Source organism: Anoplopoma fimbria, chromosome 21, assembly GCF_027596085.1.
Source record: "Anoplopoma fimbria isolate UVic2021 breed Golden Eagle Sablefish chromosome 21, Afim_UVic_2022, whole genome shotgun sequence".
NCBI lineage: Eukaryota > Metazoa > Chordata > Actinopteri > Perciformes > Anoplopomatidae > Anoplopoma > Anoplopoma fimbria.
This window is the reverse complement of record NC_072469.1, coordinates 5,829,326-5,849,604: the sequence shown is the minus strand read 5'-3', so window position 1 is coordinate 5,849,604 and position 20,279 is coordinate 5,829,326. Positions and strand designations below refer to the sequence as shown.

The following is a 20,279-nucleotide window of genomic DNA, read 5'->3' as shown; positions in this document are numbered from 1 at the left end:
GTATTAAAAAGTACTTATAGTATAAATACATTTTAAATTCCCACATTGTTACCCCCTTTTTCCCCAACATCACATCTCATCTTTTTTCCGTTGTACCTACAAGAGAGCAGCGATATGTAGCATCGTACATGAACTCTACTGGAACACTGCTAGTACAAAAAATGACAAAAAAGCAAAACATGTATATGTATATGTTTTTTATGTCTCCCGACAGATTTCATGCTGTCCAGATCTTCTGAAAACAAACACAGATTGTGTCCCGGTCATGATACCTTGAAGCTCCCCGCTGTAAAGCAATATAAACATACACATCCCGAGACATACACATCACAGGAACTGAAACATATTTATTATGTGCACGAACACACCAACTGCAAACACACACACACACACACACACACAGAGTTGTCAGAGCACAGTGTAAAATCAGAGGGGCTGTTAATGAAGGCGGACAGCTTGGCTGCTGTTTCATCAAAGTGCAGAGGAAATGCAGATCTGTGTCCTGCAGGATGCTGGGAATTGGATCAGCTTCCTTCTGTCTGCTGAATTTGAAACACATACCAGCGGGGATTAGACAGCCTTTACCAGTGAACAGTGACTTTCTAATGGACGTCCACGGGAAATATTTACACTCTGTCTCGCATGTGTTGATACGCACATCAGGAGCCCAAACTCTTACCCTGGTCTGGACAGATAACTTTATTTAGCTGCCAGCGATGTCAAAACCTTCAGGATATTTTTTCGTATTTGATTGATACAAGAAACCTGAGCGTCTGAAACTTTTCTCTCTGATCGTGTTTGGTATCTTGTTTATGGTAATAGCAAAACAAGGTAATAAAATCACTACTGGGCCAGCAACTTGCTAATGTTATTGATTAATCTGGCAAACACTTTTTGAAAGGAGAGGTGATATGAGGACACAGACAAGATTTTGGCGCCACATTATTATACTATAGAGGTATCTAACGAACAAATATTTTTTTGCATCATATTATTGTGGGCAAAATAGCAGAACTACTTAAAGGATTTAACAAAACGATTTTTATATGATGTTACAATATAGTGAAGTATTCGATTTATATTTTACTGTAGGCTTTAAACTTGCTTGATTAGTCAAATCCCTGCCTTTTGATTTTATCCAAAATAAGTTTTCTAAATTATCTTTCATAAATGAATGATAATAAATAAATATTAGTGGTAAATGGGATCCTAAATGATATGAACTCAAATTAGACAGACACATGTTTGGATTTTGTGTTTCTCGTCCAGACAAAGATTAAAGGATTTATTTGTATCATGCTCATATTTCTCAATATGTGCAGTGAAATAATAATATTAATAAAATTGTATAGATATCAGTTATTAGGATGTCTCTTTGTATTCCAGGTTATGCAGTATATGTACTTTGTACTTGTGCTGCTTTATCTACTTTATCACTTTGACCTTGACACATCAACATCCTGACCTCCGTTCTCTTATTAGACAATAAGTGTTATTTGTTTGCTTATTATTGTATTTCAATTTTAACCTCTAATTACCCTGGAGAAAAAACAGCTACACTTTAAAGCAGCTATTTAGTGTGTGATACAACAACACATACAAGTTAGACTTCACGCCATTAAAGGTGTCAAAACAAGGTATTTACTAAGACTAAATGCGGGAGATACAGCAATTCCACCACAGCGTGGGAACAATCTACCAGATGTTTTGTCATTAGGTATCAAGGCAGCGCAGTTCATCTCCACCATTCAACAAGGACAGGGTTTTTACAATAGCATTTAAACAAATCACTTTAAGGTTGATGTTATTTCAGGAGAATCCTTGTCAGCCCTCGGGAACCATATATGTCATTTTTATCACGTTCAACAATCTGTCTGCGCAGTCTTTACTTCAAGGTGAAGGTCAGGAAGGGAAAAAAATGTGTCAATTATCTTTGTTATAGTCCATCAACTGCAACCGCAAAATACAAAGTTCTACAAATGAATGTAATCACCTGAAATACATTCTTAGTCCCACTTCTCCCTTCATTCTGCTTCTCTCTCCAGAGAACGACAACGGGAAGGTGTCAACTGGTTTTACCATATTGATGGAGCCGGGGGTCTATAGAGACCTCTAATTTTCTGAGTGAATGGTCCCAGAAAGAACTAATGATATGTTAATGCTGAATGGCAGACATTAGGGAGGCCAAATGACGGCAATCCCAATTACCTCTGAGGGACGTGCCTTGTGTGGTTTTGTCACGCAAACAAACCCGGTAAATATAAATAACCTGCGGAACATTGGCTGAAAGGACTCCGGGGTGGCTGACAAAATGTCATGGATCTGAGAAAAGAATTGAGGAACTAGAGCCCATGCGACACATGCTCAAGCAACGATTACGCCTCCGCACTTTGTTTAGCAAAAAAACAACACAAAAATGAACTGCACCTCACTGTGCGAGATTTACATCTTTTCGTTTCCTTTGAGAACCATTACGTTGGTGCGTTTCTTACTCACCAAAAGTGTCACAGAACTTTCTTTGCAAATATTGCAGAAAACTTTTGCGTGTTCCCTTTGTTTCTAACTTTTCCAGCACTCCAGTTTGGCAGGAATACGGGAATATGACTGTGTTTACTTTAGCAGCAGTAGCTGCGTGGGGTGGGAGCTGTGGGAGGAGGTTAGTTTTGAATGGCACAAGATTGAAATATGCCACAGCGGATTTTTGAATTCCCAAGCTTCCCTCCTTGTACATATCCCCTAGTGTGGGTTTACCTGTGAATGTATCTGTTAGTATGTACGTGTTCCTGTTTGGCTGGGCTTAGCTGGAGATTGCTTCCTCTCCATCCCCACCTCTAGTGTGTGCAGCATATGGCCATTGTGATGGAGGGTAAAAGGAAATGACAGGCCATTTGAAGATGCTCTAGTCCCTGCATCATGAATAATGCAAAGGGTGCAGCAAGCAGGTTCTCAGCGCGAGCTTCAAAGTTTATCGGCCTCCCCTGTCTCCCTGGGAGAGAGACTACAGTGCTGTGGGGGAGATTAGACCGACACTGAGCAGGGACCTGGTCAAACTCAATTAAATACAACCAGGATAATTCCATCCTCTCATTGTGCCATTCGGTTTTATTAGAAAAATAAACCCGGCATGCTCCCACCTTGAATGACAATATGACAATAGAAAGGGGAAAACAGCCAGTGAATTATTAAGCAGGGTGTCGACTGTGTGCTTAGATGCTTCATGTAAAAATATGTAAATTAGTGGATGGCAGAAGACAAGATTGATGAATATTTTCATTAATCACGTCAGACAAACACCCTATGATCAGCAGAGAGAGACATCTTACGTAGAAGATTCAGACGTTTTTTTTTTGCAGCGCAGGAACGTGAAACTGATTTAACCACAATAGTGGTACTAAAATGCACAGAAGTGGTGTTAAACCTTTGCTGATGGGCTGTAATAGTCCCATTGATGGATGATTTATTAGTCGTCCTGATTTTAATGTATAAATCCTTTGAAAATTACTAATAAAAGTCCCCCAAACACCTATTCACAATCTTGCGGTTTCCCTCCACACTTTCCAGAGTCTTTTGAGATCTAATTAGCCCTGAAGCCCCTCCTGATGGCAGATGTAACCTACAGAAACACCCCCCTCCACCGAGGCTATTGTAGCATGTAACTATTTTCCGTGTCTACATGATAAACAAACACTTATGCCACCCACACATTCTGTGCTATATCAAGCCAGGCTTGGCTAATGATGATAAACCTGGGTAAAAGTACAAAGTGCTGCTAATTAGGCCGATGTCGATTATGGCTCATTAATGCTGATGTTGCCCTGACATGTTTTTGCCAATCATCGCTGGAGAGGGCTCCAGTGCATCATTTTCTAATTACTTTAATTCGTCATTGTACTGATGCTCTAAGCATGTTTGGATCCGCGGTCACATGTTTAAATGTGAATTAGAGAATTAAAATGACCCCCAAAAAAAGAGCGGACTGTCCACTCGCTCTTATTGTATTTTGTATGAGACATTGCTCCAAAAGATTTTCTTTCAACTGTCCAAGGCAAAGAAATTGGATGATGTAATAAGATTTTCTTCCAGGGTGAGTTTTCAAAGCTCACATGTAAAAAATCAAAGTAAAGAAAAGTTAGTAGAACTAGGATCAAATACAATCTGGATTTAATAGTCCAGGCCGGCCATTAGGATTTATGGACAGGGGACAATATTTTCCCAAATTGGCCCTATCATCCACTCTGAAAAGATGAAATGTGTTTTAAAGATTGAACTAAATGACATTTGCAGAAAACAGGGTTTATACATCAGGTATGAAGTTGTATAAACCCTCAACTCTAACAGGAGTGAACTTTAAATGAGACATCTCACGATTATCTTGTTGTTTCTGACCTTTCTAATACAAACACACCGGCAGCTTTTGAAAGCTAAACAATTTGTTCATCCTGTCGATCACATTTCATATTGATCTCAAAAATGTATATCAACATTTTCCTCCACTGGCTACTTTATCACTCTATTTCCTTGGACATTAATGTATCATTGATGGATCCATTTGGAGCTATTTTCCAGTTATTATACTACATTTCTCAGTTTTTACACCCTATTACCCTAATCTTGCCACTTTGACCTACTTTTCCTCTCCTTGCATTCCCCAGGAGCCTCAGGAGCAAGCTGTTGCACTCATATTCCCACACACATCTCAAGAGAATTATTTATATTGCCCAGGTCTGGGACCAGTCTAATTTGTGTGGAACTATAGAGTACACAAACCTCAGGTCTGACTTTTCTTTTCCTGAAGGCACGCAAACTGTGAGCGCTGCTGAGGAGAGACAGAGAATAAAACATGGTGCTGCAAAGGCTTTTGATCTTCCTTTCCCCCCTTTTCTCTTTTTCAAAGGACCAGTGAGGAGTCGTCCAGCTGATGCCGGTGCAGGGGCTCCGTTTCTCCGCCACCAACATGCACCCCAGGATCGACGGCCGGTGAATTATTTATTTTAATTTTGTTCTGCGTAAGAGGGAGAAAAACGGAGACAGACTTTCTTTGTTACACGCTGGGTGATCACAGAAATAAATATTCACCCACATGCATTAATATGCAAGGACTTAGTCCCCGGTTGGCTTAGAGTTACAGTTGTATTTCAACTCATTCCTCAGTGTCTATGCTACAAAGGAAGGCATCTAATACTTGTATTAAACGTCTTAAACCCCGGCAGAAAGACATACCTATGGCACATTTTTTCACCTTAAGATCTTTAACAAATTCCTCTCATTATGAATGGCCCACATTTAAAAATGCTTCTGTTTGTGGTTGTTTAGTTAATGCATTATATCATTATATCATTATATTCTTTTCCTTAAAGTTTTACACAAAGACATAGTTACAAAAAGTTTGAGAAATTAGAGAGTTTCTGAAAATGGACACCTTTTTGTCAGGGCAATTTGTTGATGATGCATGGTTATGATAAGAATTGAGTGAAGTGTCTGTCGCTGCCCAGGGCCTCCAGAGCCGAGGCCAACACCAGTAATCAGCCGAGGTCCAGATTGAGCTCCTGATAGCAGGGGGTCCCTGATTGCTCATAAGTACCCCCAGGCAGCAGCTATTTAAGACACTCTCTGCTGATTTTTGATTGACAGCTGGTCAATCAAAATCAACGTCTTGTCTCAGCTGCTATCAGTGCAAGGGTTTACATCAGATGTCTGTGTTCTAGTCCATCGGCTTCGATAAAAGAAATCTCATGAACTCTATATGATATATATACCAGCTGTATCTTGCCATCATATCACTGAAATCTGTATTTGTTATTATCAGTAATCCTTTTCTATAAAACCCATGGCTTTGGAGGAAATAGAGAAGAGTTGTATTTGAGTTTCAACGTGTTTTCATAGTATAGTAGAGTATAGAAGTTTTAAAGTGAGACTATGTAGCTGTGGCTTAATAACCACTATGGATACATTAATGACAAATATGGAATCATGCTAAATGCCACGTTATGGTTCAGATGCTGTGAAATTTTTTATCTTTTTTTTAAAATCAAGACTATGTAACACACCTTTGTAATCTCCCCATTAGACGACTGGCTTAGCTCAATCTTCAATTGATTGACTCCACCTTGTCCAAATCTCCACTGAGATTACTACCATTTGAGCCGTTTGTTATAGAATTGATTTTTAATATTTGATTTATAATATCTATAATGTTCTATGACGTTTTGTCTACATCATAAAAATACATCAGTCAATACCCCACTCGTGAAATTTGAAGCTTTGTCTTAAAAAAGGCTAAATGAGACTACAAAACGTCATTACACTGAACCCTAGTCTGCCTTAAGCTTAGAGGTGTTGCTTTTATACATGAAATCATGTATGATTGTGACTTTTTATTATGACAAAAAATTGCAAAAAAAACCCCTCTTTAATAACAAAGTGAAAACAAACTTTTACAAAATAATGTCAATTAATTAAAAATATATAAGGTAAAGTAAATGATTGCATAAATATTCACCCCCTTCAGGTCAGTATTTAGTAGATGCACATTTGGCTGCAATCACAGCACTGAGTCTGTGTGGATATGTCTCAATCAGGCCGGCACATCTGGACACTGCAATTTTTCTCCATTCTTCCTTGCAAAACAGCTCAAGCTCTGTCAGGTTGCTCGGGGATCGGGCGTGAACAGCTCTTTTCAAGTCCAGCCACAAATTCTTGTCAAAAAAGCCAAATTATATTGACCATGATTTCATGTATAAAAGCAACAAAAGGGGAAAACATCCAAGGGGGTGAATACTTTTTATAGGCATTGTATAGCCTAATGTTAGCTTTTAACCTATGCGATTGCTTTTACACTGCAAAATCCTAAAAGTTGTGTTCATTTGTGAAGTTTATCTTGATGACCAAAAACGTGTCATGAATGTCTTTTTTCTGCAATCATCCAAAATCCAATGGAAAAATCCCATTGGCTTTTTCATGACGGAACCATTAGCATCTCTTTTGTTTTTATACTTTGTGTACTCTCTTTATTTTTGATAAGTTAAGTTTCCTAACACTACATAACATTATCCGCCATAAGCTACTGGTCATACCATACCAAGTAAGGTTGTAGCAGCAAAGTGGTAAAGTGTATTTAACTGAGCAGTGATGCGTTTTATTGCTCATGAATTCAACCTTTTAATTTTCAAGTGTTGCTTCTTCTCTCAAATGAAAAAAATATTATAAAATTAAATTGTAAAAACATTAAATTGTAATGAGCATTTGACCTTTTTTGTTGTTTATGTTTTTGTACACTTGACTCTTTGGAAACTTTGCAACTTTGCAACTTTGTCTGATTTAAAGATAACGTCCATTTCCACTACAAGAGTTTCCTCAAGCACCATCTATTTGCTATGACTAGCTCCTACAAGTGTTGCTTGAAATTGCCAAGTAAGAGAATATTATGTCCGGTACCTGTGAATAGGTAACAAAGAACAGTTTCCACAGCTCTGACTTTAGCTTTGTCTGAACTGCATGATAATGAGTACACACCGTGACCTTGGCTACTCCTGACTCACACATAAAGCTTAAATCTGTCATGTTTTGTTTTTGCCAGGTTCAAAGCTTTGGAAACTATGTCAATACCTGTAAGGAGACGACATATTTACCAAGCAAAGATGCATAACAAGTTCATTGCAAGCTCTTGCATCACCGCGAATTATTCTGTCAGTTGTATTTGTGAACCTCTGAGTGATGTTAAGAAGTAGGCTACTTTGTAGCTCAAGTCAAGATTGTTGTGGGTCATCAACTTAGTTCAATTTGCACTCTCAAAAACAGTTATTGCTGAGATTTGAGAATTGATTCTGATTTTGATATGAAGGCTAAAATTGTAGCAATTCTTAACCCTTACTGTTTATTGCATATTTTCTTCTGTATATAATATGTACATTACTCTGCATGATTTCTGGACCTCTGGTTAGATGCTAAACTGATTTTCATTATCTGAATACCTGTACTCTGTGCATTGACAATAAAGTAAAATTTATCTAATAGTGATTTTTTTTTAGACATACTGTACTGTTACATTTACATGACTTTTGTTATACTATAACTATTGTAATGAGGATTTTTTTTTTTACAATAATATACTTTGACATTTTTGTGGCATACAAAACTATATAACATTTTAAATGCCCTTTTTTTGGACACTATACTATTACTTATAGTTACTATCATTCATGACATACTATAAACTAGCATATGACATTTTGTACGACTATATTATGACGTCTTTATGACATATTTTGTCATACCATACAAGGAAATTTCTTCATGACGGGTATGTTATGACATTTTATGACATTTTTGTGGCATACTATAAGATGACTTCCAATGTAATGGCATTTTCAATTAAATGTATTTATGTCATATTATAATTGGCAATTGTAATGAGGTTTCTATGTTTATTCAGACAAGTTTGAATAACCCGTTATACAATGTCCATTTTAGTGTAAAAAAGGCGACAATACTATGACTTCTTATGACATTTTTTATGACATACAGTATATGAAAAATATGAAACATGCTATGGTATGACAAGTTTTTATGTCATGATGTATGATGACTTTTTTATACTTTTTGACTTACTATAATGTGACTTTTTCATGACTTTTTTCAAGATGCAATGTTATGATTTATTCCGACATACTATACTATGACATTTTTAATGCGTTTTTTCGACATACTATACTATGACATTTTTTGACTTTTTGCAAGATGCAATTTTATCACTTTTTCCAACATACTATACTATGACATTTTTTATGACTTTTTTTGACATACTATACTATGACTTCTTAATTACTTTTTTCAAGATGCAATGTTATGACTTTTTCGACATACTATACTATGACATTTTTTATGACTTTTTTTGACATACTATACTATGATATTTAAGTTACTACTTTTTTCAACATGCAATTTTATCACTTTTTCCGACATACTATACTATGACTTTGTTATGCCTTTTTTCTACATACTTTACTATGACTTCTTGATGACTTTTTTCAAGATTAAATTTTATCACTTTCCACCATACTATACTATGACATTTTTAATGACTTTTTCGACTGTTTTTGGCTATTTTTATATCTTTACAAATACAATACTGTGACTTTTTTATTACTTATTTTGACCAATTATGCTATGACTTTTTCATGACTGTTTTCGACACACGATACTATGATATTTTCAGGATCTTTCTGTACATACTATACTATGACTAATTCTTGACTTTTCCGACATGTAATTTTATACTATGACTTTTTGGGACATACTATACTATGACTTTTTATGACTCTTTTGGACATACTATGCTATGACATATTCTAGGCTTTTTATGACAACCTATGCTTTGACTTTTTCATGACCTTTTTCAACATACTGTACTATTTATTTTATTTATTGAAAACTCCTGTTAGATTCTGGCTGTAGTTTATCATGATAAATAAACTTTATATACTTTATGTTAAGATGAACTGAAAGAAATCCCTTTAGTCTTTTAAGGAACTGAATGTCAATTTTATTTTCAGCAAAAAGGATAAAAACATCATTTCGACAATTGCCTCTTCAAAATAAATAATACATATCGGTTTTACATGTTGACACCCAATTAATTTGTTTAAGCTGGAAAAACAAATGATCATACAGTGTCCTTTTGCCATCATTTAACAAACAACCCACGGACATTATTGATTTCATTTCTGAATGACAATATATGCTTAAATCTGCAAACTACAGAGGCAAAATTCATTTAATTACAAACTTCATTGAGTTAATGTCACTTCAGAAACAAATAATTTTTTCTAGAATCTAGGTGGCGTGAATCTTCCCATCAAGCACAACAAGGACTGATCCCTCAACAAAGCTCACACGTGTAGCAGACGTTCCCAGCCCCCCCCGCCTCGTACAAAAGCAGAACAACCAAATCCTGACATTTCATAGCTCAAAAATCATACATTGGACTTGTCAATAGAAAGTCGGAAGAAAAAACAGACTCAGACAAACACTACATTGCAACATCTGCAAAATGTATTGTTAGGAGAATAAGAGAAATTATATTTTCCTGTTTCACCCAGTACAGACATCAAAGACGTGTCATTCTTTTTATTATTTGCACAGCATGTCTTCACATCACTTCCTTAGCACATCAACTACTTGTTTATGCTGTATAAGTGCGGCTGAACTTTTCATATAGTGTTGAGAGGTTTGAGTCCATGAATATTGTGGAAAATGCTAATAAAAATGAAAAAAACCTTCTCATTACCTTGATCCCCAGCCACAAAATAAAGAAGGAAAAGAAAATAAAACCCACAGAAATTTGTTGTCAAATTTCATATGAACAGTCAAGTGACTGCTGATTAGCCACCAGGGACACAGCATTTCATGAGAAACATTTTTTTTTTTAGCACAAAGATAGCAAAGGAATGCATCAAAGCAGGAGAGCTGGGCTCATGCCCATCGCTGGAATGAAAGGACAGGTGCCTCCTGTAAAAAGGCTCCAACATGTTTGCATTCTGCAGTCAATGGTTGGACCGGAGCCCAAGATCTGAAACCTTTAATGTCTTTTGCACACAAGGTCTCCTCCTCAGTCAAGCCACTTTTGAAATCTGTGTCAAAACTCACCATGGCACGCTTTTGAAAAATCCACAAAAGGAGGTAAACAAACCAAAAACCTTTGAAGTCAAAGTGTTTTCTTTCAATCTCTCTTCTGTTGTCTTTGAATCTTCTCCTCCAGTGCACTAAGGCAGACAAAATCATTTTCTCTGACAATAAATTACTCGTTTTTTTCTTTTTTTTTTAAGTCCGAGAAATGTTAAGAGTAACATTTAAGGGCTATGAGAAGACACTGGTGCCGTCGCTGTTGCCATACAGGTCTGCCAGCTTTTTGAAGCGTGGTCCCCAGTTGCTGAGATAGTCATAGTTCTGATCTGAGTCTGTACTTAGTGACTCCAAAGAGCTTAGTGACTCCGCAACAGAGCCGCTGCCTTCAAAAGCATATGTCTGCAGAGAGTCATACGGGGGAGCTGACGGGTCCACATCAGCATCCTTAAGTCGCTCCCAAATAAACTCTCGAAACACGACGTTGTCCGGCAGGGCTTTATAGGACGGACGAGCAGTTGATGAGTAATGAAAGAAGGTGGGGGTGTCTGGTGTTACGTCTCGCCTAACATTGGGGTCTCTGATGACGTTGAGGTTGCGGAGCGTAACCATGTCGAAGGCCTCCGTGTCCTCCTCTCCTCCACCCTCGTCGTCGTAGCGGACGATGTTCTCTCTTATGTCCCTCTCCTCCTCCAGAATCAGAGGCTCCTTCCTCCTCCGTCGCATTGTCACAATTAGCAGAACCATCACTGCAGAGAAAGGGAGAAGAGATGTCGGAGTCAATTTTAACTGACAACAGGCATCTTTTTTGTGCCAGTCAGCTGAAAGGATGCAGGGAAATGCGACTTTCATGGAGTTGAATACAGTCTGACAGAGATTCCAGATGCTGGTGGACGGATTATATATATGAAAGCAATGGCTTAAGGTGAAATAGAGGCCAAAGTAATGGATTAACTGTTGAACACTATTACTTAAAAGTAACAAATACATGGCTGAAACATCCAGCTTCAGACACTCTAAATCTGAGTGGTACAAATGCAAACTTAAACCACTCAAACATAGACAGTTAAATTGTAGAAACAATATTATTGCAGGCAAACATTACCCACTTTTATGAAATTGTGAGGGTTAAATAACACCCTGATTAAAATCAATGCGAATGAACATATTTGAAACATGACAGTGGTGTCAGTGAAAGGGTATTCGAGTTCATCTAGCAGGGCTGTGGGGGAAATTCTAACTAAAATGGTTGGAAAAACCACTGCACTATGAATCCAATTATAGTTTACAAAACTAACCCTGCAATGTAATATATTGTGTCCCTCTGTGGTTTCCACCACCTACCTTTTGCTTCAAGACCTGTACAAAGCTCCACCAAACTGGAATCTTTGTCCTCATGAGGTCTTACCAGGAGCCCTCCTCCATCCCCTGTTCCCTCCGCCATACATTATTGCTGAAAATAACTCTACGCCCAAGCAAACTGGCAAATGTCTAATGATCCTCTATCCATCAATGTCAAGCTGGTGCCAGTGAAATATCGCTCCGTGGGCCCATATTTCTTTTCCTTCCCGACGTGGAGCGACTGCAGGCAGCCGAGAAAGAGGCCCAGGAACCGAATTCAAACAGCACTTCACACCCTCTAATAAGGGAGCAAATGGAAGAGATGGAAGGGGAGAAAGAGTCATATCGAAAGGCTGCAGGAGATGAATGAGTAGCCCTCTGTTGGCTATTGGTACCCTACAGCCTTTTTTATTGTAAAATACTTCGAAATGGTTCCTCAAGTCTTCCACTACTAATATCCGTGACCCTTTAAGACAGGAAGCCAAACATTTCTGTGGAAGATTGTTTCCTTTAATTTTAGGAACTCGAGTCATTCTAAATTCTATTCGATTCAGTAGGGCTTCTCCAAAGTGAATTACAAAGTGGCACATTGAAATGGAATATTCTCAGTGCTTTCCAGCAAAGCTCTTTAGGGTTTAATGCCTAGAAGGCAGCCTTGATGCTTCACAGACTGGAAACGGGCCAACATCCAATCACATCCTACTAGGACGAGCAGGTGGATGGCTGGGCATACAAATAGTGAGTCTGTGTCAGGCACCGAGGGTCCTGTAAGAATTTTTTCCAGCCCAGACAGTTGAGCAAACACACACGCGAGACACGACTCTTCATTACGAATTACTGATGATGTATACTAAATTTAGAAAAAACAGATGCAAAGGAGATCAATTTAGAGTTACAAAGGCTTTTTGCTAAAATTGAATTGTTTAAATGATTTACTCGGCACAATCGATATTGAACAAGGTGAGTTTTCTGTGCTGCCCTTTCCTTACCAGCATGCATCATTGAATGCACTTACTCATTAGAGTATTTTTCTCTCTATGTGCTTTGTGATTCAGGTGAAACTGGGACTGATTAGTCATTCACTTTGTGTCTCTGTGCTGCAGTGCAATTTCTAAGAGAGGTATCAATCAGCAACTGTGTTTGTATGTGTGGCATTCTTTTTGTTTGGTCAAAATCAAAACGTTAAAGGCCCTGAAGAACCTATGTTCTCAGTTTAAGGTTTATGAAAAAATCCTACATAAATGCAACATTATATGCAAAAAGTTTGACAGTTTTGCTCATATGATTTTGGTCTTTAAGAAATTTCTCTATAGGTATTTTTCTCTGAGCTCTTCTAACTGGTTTGAAATGGGCGGGACTCTGTTGGTACACAATGATGTCTTGTACCTCCATCCATGCACAATTAGCATTTAGCAACATTTGAATCAAAATAAAGGTCACTGTCAATCAAATGCCATCAAACCACATATAGCCAGTCATGAAGAAACACACTGGAGGAGGTTTTTAAAATGAAAGTCCAGTCAATTTTTTGCTGTGAGGCCGTTCATAACTCTTTATGCGACTGGACAGATCATGCTGCTACAGTTTAGGTTCTGATTAACAGCTTGATTTGATGCGAGATTAATTAACCAGCTGTTCAGTATCTGCTGTACATATAAAAACAACAGGGGGTGTTTTTCACGGCCAATTCATTCACAAAGCCGGACAGATTGGTTTTCACATACAGATCAAACTATATATCATTTTTAGACTTTATCTGCAATATTGGTGGTATTTAGAATGATTCAAAACACTTATTTCTTAACTACTGTCCTACTTCTGGATAACAATAAGGTAGGTACATATAAATTACATTACATGAAATTTAGTGATCTCAATCTTTCTCTCTTAATCTTAATCTCTTCAAAATAATCACGTTTAAATTCAGAGCCAAAAGAAATGATTATTTTCACAACTAATTAATCTGCAGATCATTTTCTAAATGAATCATATAGTCCCAGTAAAATGCCTTTTTTTAATCTGGCAAACAGCCAAAAACCTGCAAGCAGAAAATCCTTGCGTTTGAGAAGCTGGAAACTAAAAAAAGTTAGATTTGTTTCATAATATATTTACTTATATAATGAATTGATTATGAAGATAGTTGCAACTGGCATTTGTTTAGCTCTAGTTATTGACTTACTCACTCAGAATTTGTAACCACGACAACAATGGAAGAGAAAATAAAGGTGTCTAGACAGAGGTCTGACAGTCATCACTCTTCTACACAGATGACATTGCAACCAAATGCATTCTGCACCTCAACTTGATGAAGGGCATAGAAACAAATACAATCTGCAAACACAAATGCTCCATGTTATTGGCTTCTTTATCAGCGCTGCTGTATGTTTGCTGCATGATTCAAACCGCTTTTATGGTTTCTTTGTTGTTGCTGATGCTATCTGTCACACTTGCGTATCCGTCCGGATTATGTGCCTGTGCTTCTATACTGGTTTTTTTTTCTGTTTTTTATTTTGTTCTATGTATCCTTCTGCAAGCTGTTAGCATTTTTTTCCCCCTCCTAACTCCCTTACAAGAGGTCTTTTTAGCTTCTGCCAGGCTGTCATTATGAAGACAAATCTGCTCTTAATTGACTTGCTTGAAAAAAGAAATTCTATTCCTATTCTTCTTTTATTTTTAGTATGTCAACCAGTGTGATAGCAAACAATTGCACAGTTTGAACACGCAGATCCGTAGGTTACAATGTGCACAGTGGAGCTTAAAGTTCGGATCTGGAAAAATAAATGAGTCTGCCGTCTGAATACAGAATCATAAATAGAAACACAGATGGAGGGGCGAATACGGGACACAGAGAGTAAAATAATAGGCATCTGAATAGACATGTAGATTTATAGAATGAGTCTGATAGAAATAACTGTCTGGAGATTTAGAGTGCTACGTAATGTCCTAATTGGCCCTCTGGAGGATTGAGCCGTACCTGACATGTACTGGGGGGGGGGGGGGGGGAAGCCACTGGATCTTAACAAGATAATGATTGTCTCAGTGGTTTGAATGCATCATCCCAAAGTGACTGTATCATTAAAAAAGGTTTTAAATGACATATACTTTCAAAAAAGAACAACAACAAAAAAAACATAATTGTACGCAGGCATTTTCAGGAATATTACTGCAAGAAGGAGGGGACAAGCTCTGTAATTAAATCTAAAAATATCAACCTATGATTAATGACCACTTAGCTTATGAGCACGTAGAGCCGAAGCCAATGTGCACCCAGCTCAGTGTGGTTTAAAGGCAGGCAGGCAGGTGGAAACTGAACACTTTGTACAAACTGCTGTGATTGAATCTCTCAGACTCAACTGATGGATCCTGAGACGAGTAGAGGAGTGGCACTCTGAAGAGCCTTCCACTCGCAGCATGGCATTGTAGTTATTAGACTGATGACAGGTGGAGGAGTGTGTGATGGAGGGAAGAAAAAGAGTGAAGAGTGGGTTCTTAAGTTCAATTTGGAGATACTTGTACTTTTGTGGAGAATTTTCATTTCATGCTACTTGATACTTCTACTTCACTTGATTTATACTTTTTTTTTATTTCACTATATGTATTTCACAGCCTTATTTACATTGCCAAATCAGGCTATTAATACAATTTTAATACAATAAAAAACTACTAATTTATAATATATTGTTATATGTTAAGCTAAACTGCAGTGTGTAAAGCAGTTGAAATCAGCTCCACCTTGACCAACATTTAAGTGATTATTATTAATTAATTACTTTTTAAAATCCATTAATATTGGGGGGGGGGTTTCTGAAGTGAACAATTTTTGAGTAATGAGTACCTTTTCTTTTGTTAATTTTTTTTTTGCTAATAACTTTTTCCTTTTACTTAAGTAAGTTTTTAAATGCAGGACTTTATTACAGTTTATATGTCTACACTGAGGTATTACTAGTTTCTTTGAGTAACAGATATGAATACTACTACTACCAATATTTGGGAGCATCTGAGGACGACAGCAGTTCAGGTCTTATTCCGGCTTGTGTCAAATCCAAAACGATACAATCAAACGCAATCACAGCCTCAATTGCTGCCTACAGATTGAAAGAGGTCTTGATGGAGGAGCATCAAGGAAGATCATAATAAAAGGATCACACATGGGCTGTTAATACAAAGGGGGGAAGGAAGGAAGGAAGGGGGGAGGAGGAATATGCACAAAGAGGAAACAGAAAAGAAGATCCAATTGAGCAAAACAGAGAGATGGGGACAGCTGAGGACGCACACACAAACACAGAGACAAGGCGACTCGGAGGTATATTAAACTGGAGGCCATTAGTTCTAAGCCTGTGGCCCGGGGCCATGCCGTGCAGAATGGAGCCAGCTTCCATTAGCGATGCTCGGTTCAGGGCTGCACCGACACACATTTCCCCCTGTTGCTCTTTTGAAGTTTTCATTTATCAAGAGGAGTGTTCCCCGTTGCAATGAAAGGAAGGCGGAACTTTGAGGGGGCTGGAATAAAAAAAGCAGAGTTGACCCCATCAAAGAACTCATTCCAGTTATTGTATATGCTGTTCAGATGTTCCTCAGCGCTCATGAAGATCACCTAGGCGTTAAACTGCGACTCTGTCCTGATGTGGTAACGCTTTTTGCCTGTGGGGTTTATGAGCAATAATGCAGCCAGGAGATGATGCGCAGAGCTGCATCGCCTCTAAGTTCATATTAATGAAGTCTTATTTACAAGTGTCTTTACTTATATATTGGTGCTGCACCAGGAAACAAAAGCAGGAGAGCAGTTTTCCATACAATACTTCACTCTATGACCTCTATGAAATACTATAATTAAGTTTATAAAATACACTGAAACGTGTCTGGAGGAAATAACCATGAGAACTCCTTTTAGGAGGGGAAATGATCTAAAATCTCATCACTGACTCAGGCTGCCTTCAGGCACCGCTTTCTCACAATGAAATTACACTTTTTTTTCTCCAGTATAGTGTGCTCAAAGGCAGGAAGAGCACTGTCACATAAATGACACATAATCATAACTGGCAATGGAAGTTTTTAATAAAAAGCTGCTGGAGACTTAAATATAAAGTATACATACTTACTAGACCTTTAGGTTCGAGTGTCCAATCAAGAGAATGTATTCCTATAAAATACAATTTAGAGTAATGCCATCACAGCCAGTGATTCTTTTTGAGAAATCTCTTACATTTCTCAAAGGTTGGACAAACATAATTAAATATCATTAACATAATCAAGGTTAAATCCTTTGGCAGACCACACAGTTCATCAGGCCCACTGAATATATTTTATGTTCTGCTTCGTCGGGCTAAATATAAATACACAATAACAAATAAACAATATCCAGTTTACCAATTCTACTTAATTGATCCTGTTGGCAAGATTTCAGTGGTACTTTACTTCTAAACACCCAGGCTGCTATTCAGAGCCAACTGACCGAGGTCTCATGTATTTATCAAAGAGGAAATGTGAAGGGAAGATATCTCCCTCCAGGTTTGACATGTGCAAGACCTCAAAACGCAACTCTGTTGTAGCAAAAAGCTTCTCACACACATTCTACCGCCTACAGGATGTCTTATAGGGAAGATAAGTCTGAATGGGTTGGACATACTGAGGTAAGCAGTGTTTTGTAATGCAGCACATATCTAACATTACCACCACTTATCAAATCTGAACTTAAATCTGAATTGCAAAAAATAGTTCGCTTAAATATATTCCCACTGCAAAAAAGCCTGGGAGCTACTTCAAGCAGACAACTCAAAAAGGGATGCTATGTTACAGTCGATTTATGCTATTAATGACCTGCCCACTCTTATGATTTGCTAAGAGTCCGTACAAACATTATAGTGAGAGGGAAGAGGGTCAGACATGGCCTGGAGTCATTTTTTTTTGTCTGAATTTTACTGGAGTGCAGTTTAGGGCTCCAATCCCAGATTCATTCCTCCCTTGTGAGATTTATTGCAAAAATAATAATTATTATAATAATAATAATGGGCCATATCATCATTTGATTTCAGTCATCATATTTTATATTTCATGATATTCACCATTTTGTTAAATTAATATAACATTCTCAGATATTGGAATGGAGGGTATTGCTTGTTTGTTTTTCATCCGTCTTCTTTTTTAATTTCAAATCAAGGAGAAGGTCCAAAGAAATATTATTACGACTGGGGAGCTACTTTCTTTTAAAAAAAAACAAAATCAAATAAAAGATTCAGCCTGCTTCTCCCTAATCATTTTTACGTAGTCCCAAATGTGATGCTGCTTCTGTAAAGTCCATTTGCTTTCTATCTATAACTCTGATGCAAAAACTTTCTGCCATCACCGACGCTGCTGGTCATATTTCATATGCATAACAATGTTCATGTAGTCTTTTTTCTGCTGCTGCTTTCTGGCATTCAGTGATTTCATTTTGCGCGTCGTCTGTCATCTTAGCTGTTAGGCTAATCGACTTGGCAACAAACACACATTTCAGTCCGAGAGTTTAGTTTTCCTGTTAACTAAGAGCTGAGATGTGAGGACAGTAGTGGAATTTTACCAAGTACATCTACTCAAATATTGTACTTCAGGACAATTTTGAGGTACTTGAACTTTACTTGAGTATTACATTATAAACTACTTCTACTGTAATGTTGTACCTTCAAACTGAATATAACATACCTGACATTAATTCCATCTCAACTAAATACTACATCAAAGTTTTAAAACATCAGTAATGATTAATAATCAACCAATACAAGAACACATAATAATATGTGTAACCCTTGTGGGGGTAATTTTCTGCATACTTTTGATATTTTGAGTACATATTTGCAGATGCTAATCAAGCACAAATATGACTGCAGGACTTTTACGTCATATTGAGTATTTTTACATTGTAGTTTTGCTACTTTTACATCAGTAAAGGATCTGAATACTTCTTCTACCACTTCCAGGCGAGGTAAGCATCACAATGATTAGACAAGTTGTAAACAAATACCAAGTTATATGGTGAGCAACTACAAAGCAATTGCTGAATAAAAAGTCTTTATATCTGATAGGAGGAGTGGCCAAAGCTGGAAAAAGCAAAGATCACTCAAAGCTTTATAACAACCTCTTCAGCTACATAAAAAAAAGAAAAAACACAAGTTGTTGTTACCTCTGACACTGAGGTCATATAGATCTTACCCAGAAGCGTGATGATGCAGCCTAAAATAGCCATGAGGGCGCCGGTGCTCAGGCCAGTCGCCGTGTAGGCCACCGCTCCACAAGACAAGGCCACGCCGTCAGAGTCGCAGTCACACACTCGTACGGAGAGTGTGTTGGTGCTGCTCAAGGCGGGACTTCCACTGTCCACAATCAACACCGGTAGACGATACATGGCCTGCTCCCGTCTCCTGAAACCACCTCGCTTCGTCAGTATTGAAGCTGTGTTGTCTGCAAAGTAGAGAAAGAAAACATACATTGGTCAAAACAAAGCCTGAGAGTTGTGTTTAATTTGTTATTTGTTAAGTTTATTGGCATTAAATGAACAATTTACTGCGTGTATATGACTAGCAGGAGGTTTAACGTCTATTCTGTAATGATTGCTGTGCTTTGGTTTTGCAGTATGAAGATGATTTTACAGTATTAAAAGCAGGAACGCCAACAGATGGTGTCGTTAACACAATTCATTATATGACACACTGTGGCGTCTCTCCCTGGTTCTGACCACCTGTTGGCTAATAACAGCTTTGGTTTGATGGCAAAAATTGTATATGAAATCTCAGCGTATGAGAGAGAGAGAGGCAGCCAGAGGAGAACAATATGCCATTACAGCAGCAGCAAAAAAAAACAAGCCATTTCGTGACAACTACTTCAATAGATTAAAAAGCACTTTCAAATTGAGCAGTCACACTTGAAATGTAGATTTCGCCTTGAAGGACAACTCCTTTGTTTGTCGAAATTCAGGGATATTCAGATTGCTCATTGAGTTTAAGAACAAGGTAAAAATGAATTTAGAGATGGGTTCTCTTGTAAATCCAGAATTAGTCAAATCAGCGGAAATGATTTCACAATTGAAGAAAAAACTCAAATTTGGTTGGTAACTGTGAGGGGCTGAGACTTAAACAATTATAGTGTCAAATAAAAATAATTCTGTAGGTAAAAATGAAACACTATGTTTTGTCTATTATCTAATATAAGACTTTAACGCATTAAGCTACAGGGTAAAAGTCCCTTATGTGAGTGCTGAACAGTGGTGTAAGTACGCAGATTTAAAATTGCAGTACAACCGTGTAGAAATACTGTTACAAGTAAAAGTCCTGCATTCAAAAGTACAA

At 37.6% G+C, this 20,279-nt stretch overlaps 1 protein-coding gene across 2 annotated transcripts in view; it reads right to left on the bottom strand.

Moving 5' to 3' along the window:
* Positions 1–10,854: 10,854 nt before the first annotated feature.
* The window catches only part of LOC129110573 (cadherin-7-like), an 81,762-nt gene continuing 72,337 nt past the window's right edge, over positions 10,855–20,279 (bottom strand). For both annotated transcript variants that reach the window (XM_054622675.1, XM_054622676.1), the window contains 2 exons: positions 19,147–19,395; positions 10,855–11,369 (listed from right to left, as the gene is read on the bottom strand). In XM_054622675.1, the coding sequence (XP_054478650.1) occupies positions 10,855–11,369; positions 19,147–19,395 (764 nt within the window). The remainder of the gene's footprint in view (positions 11,370–19,146; positions 19,396–20,279) is intronic.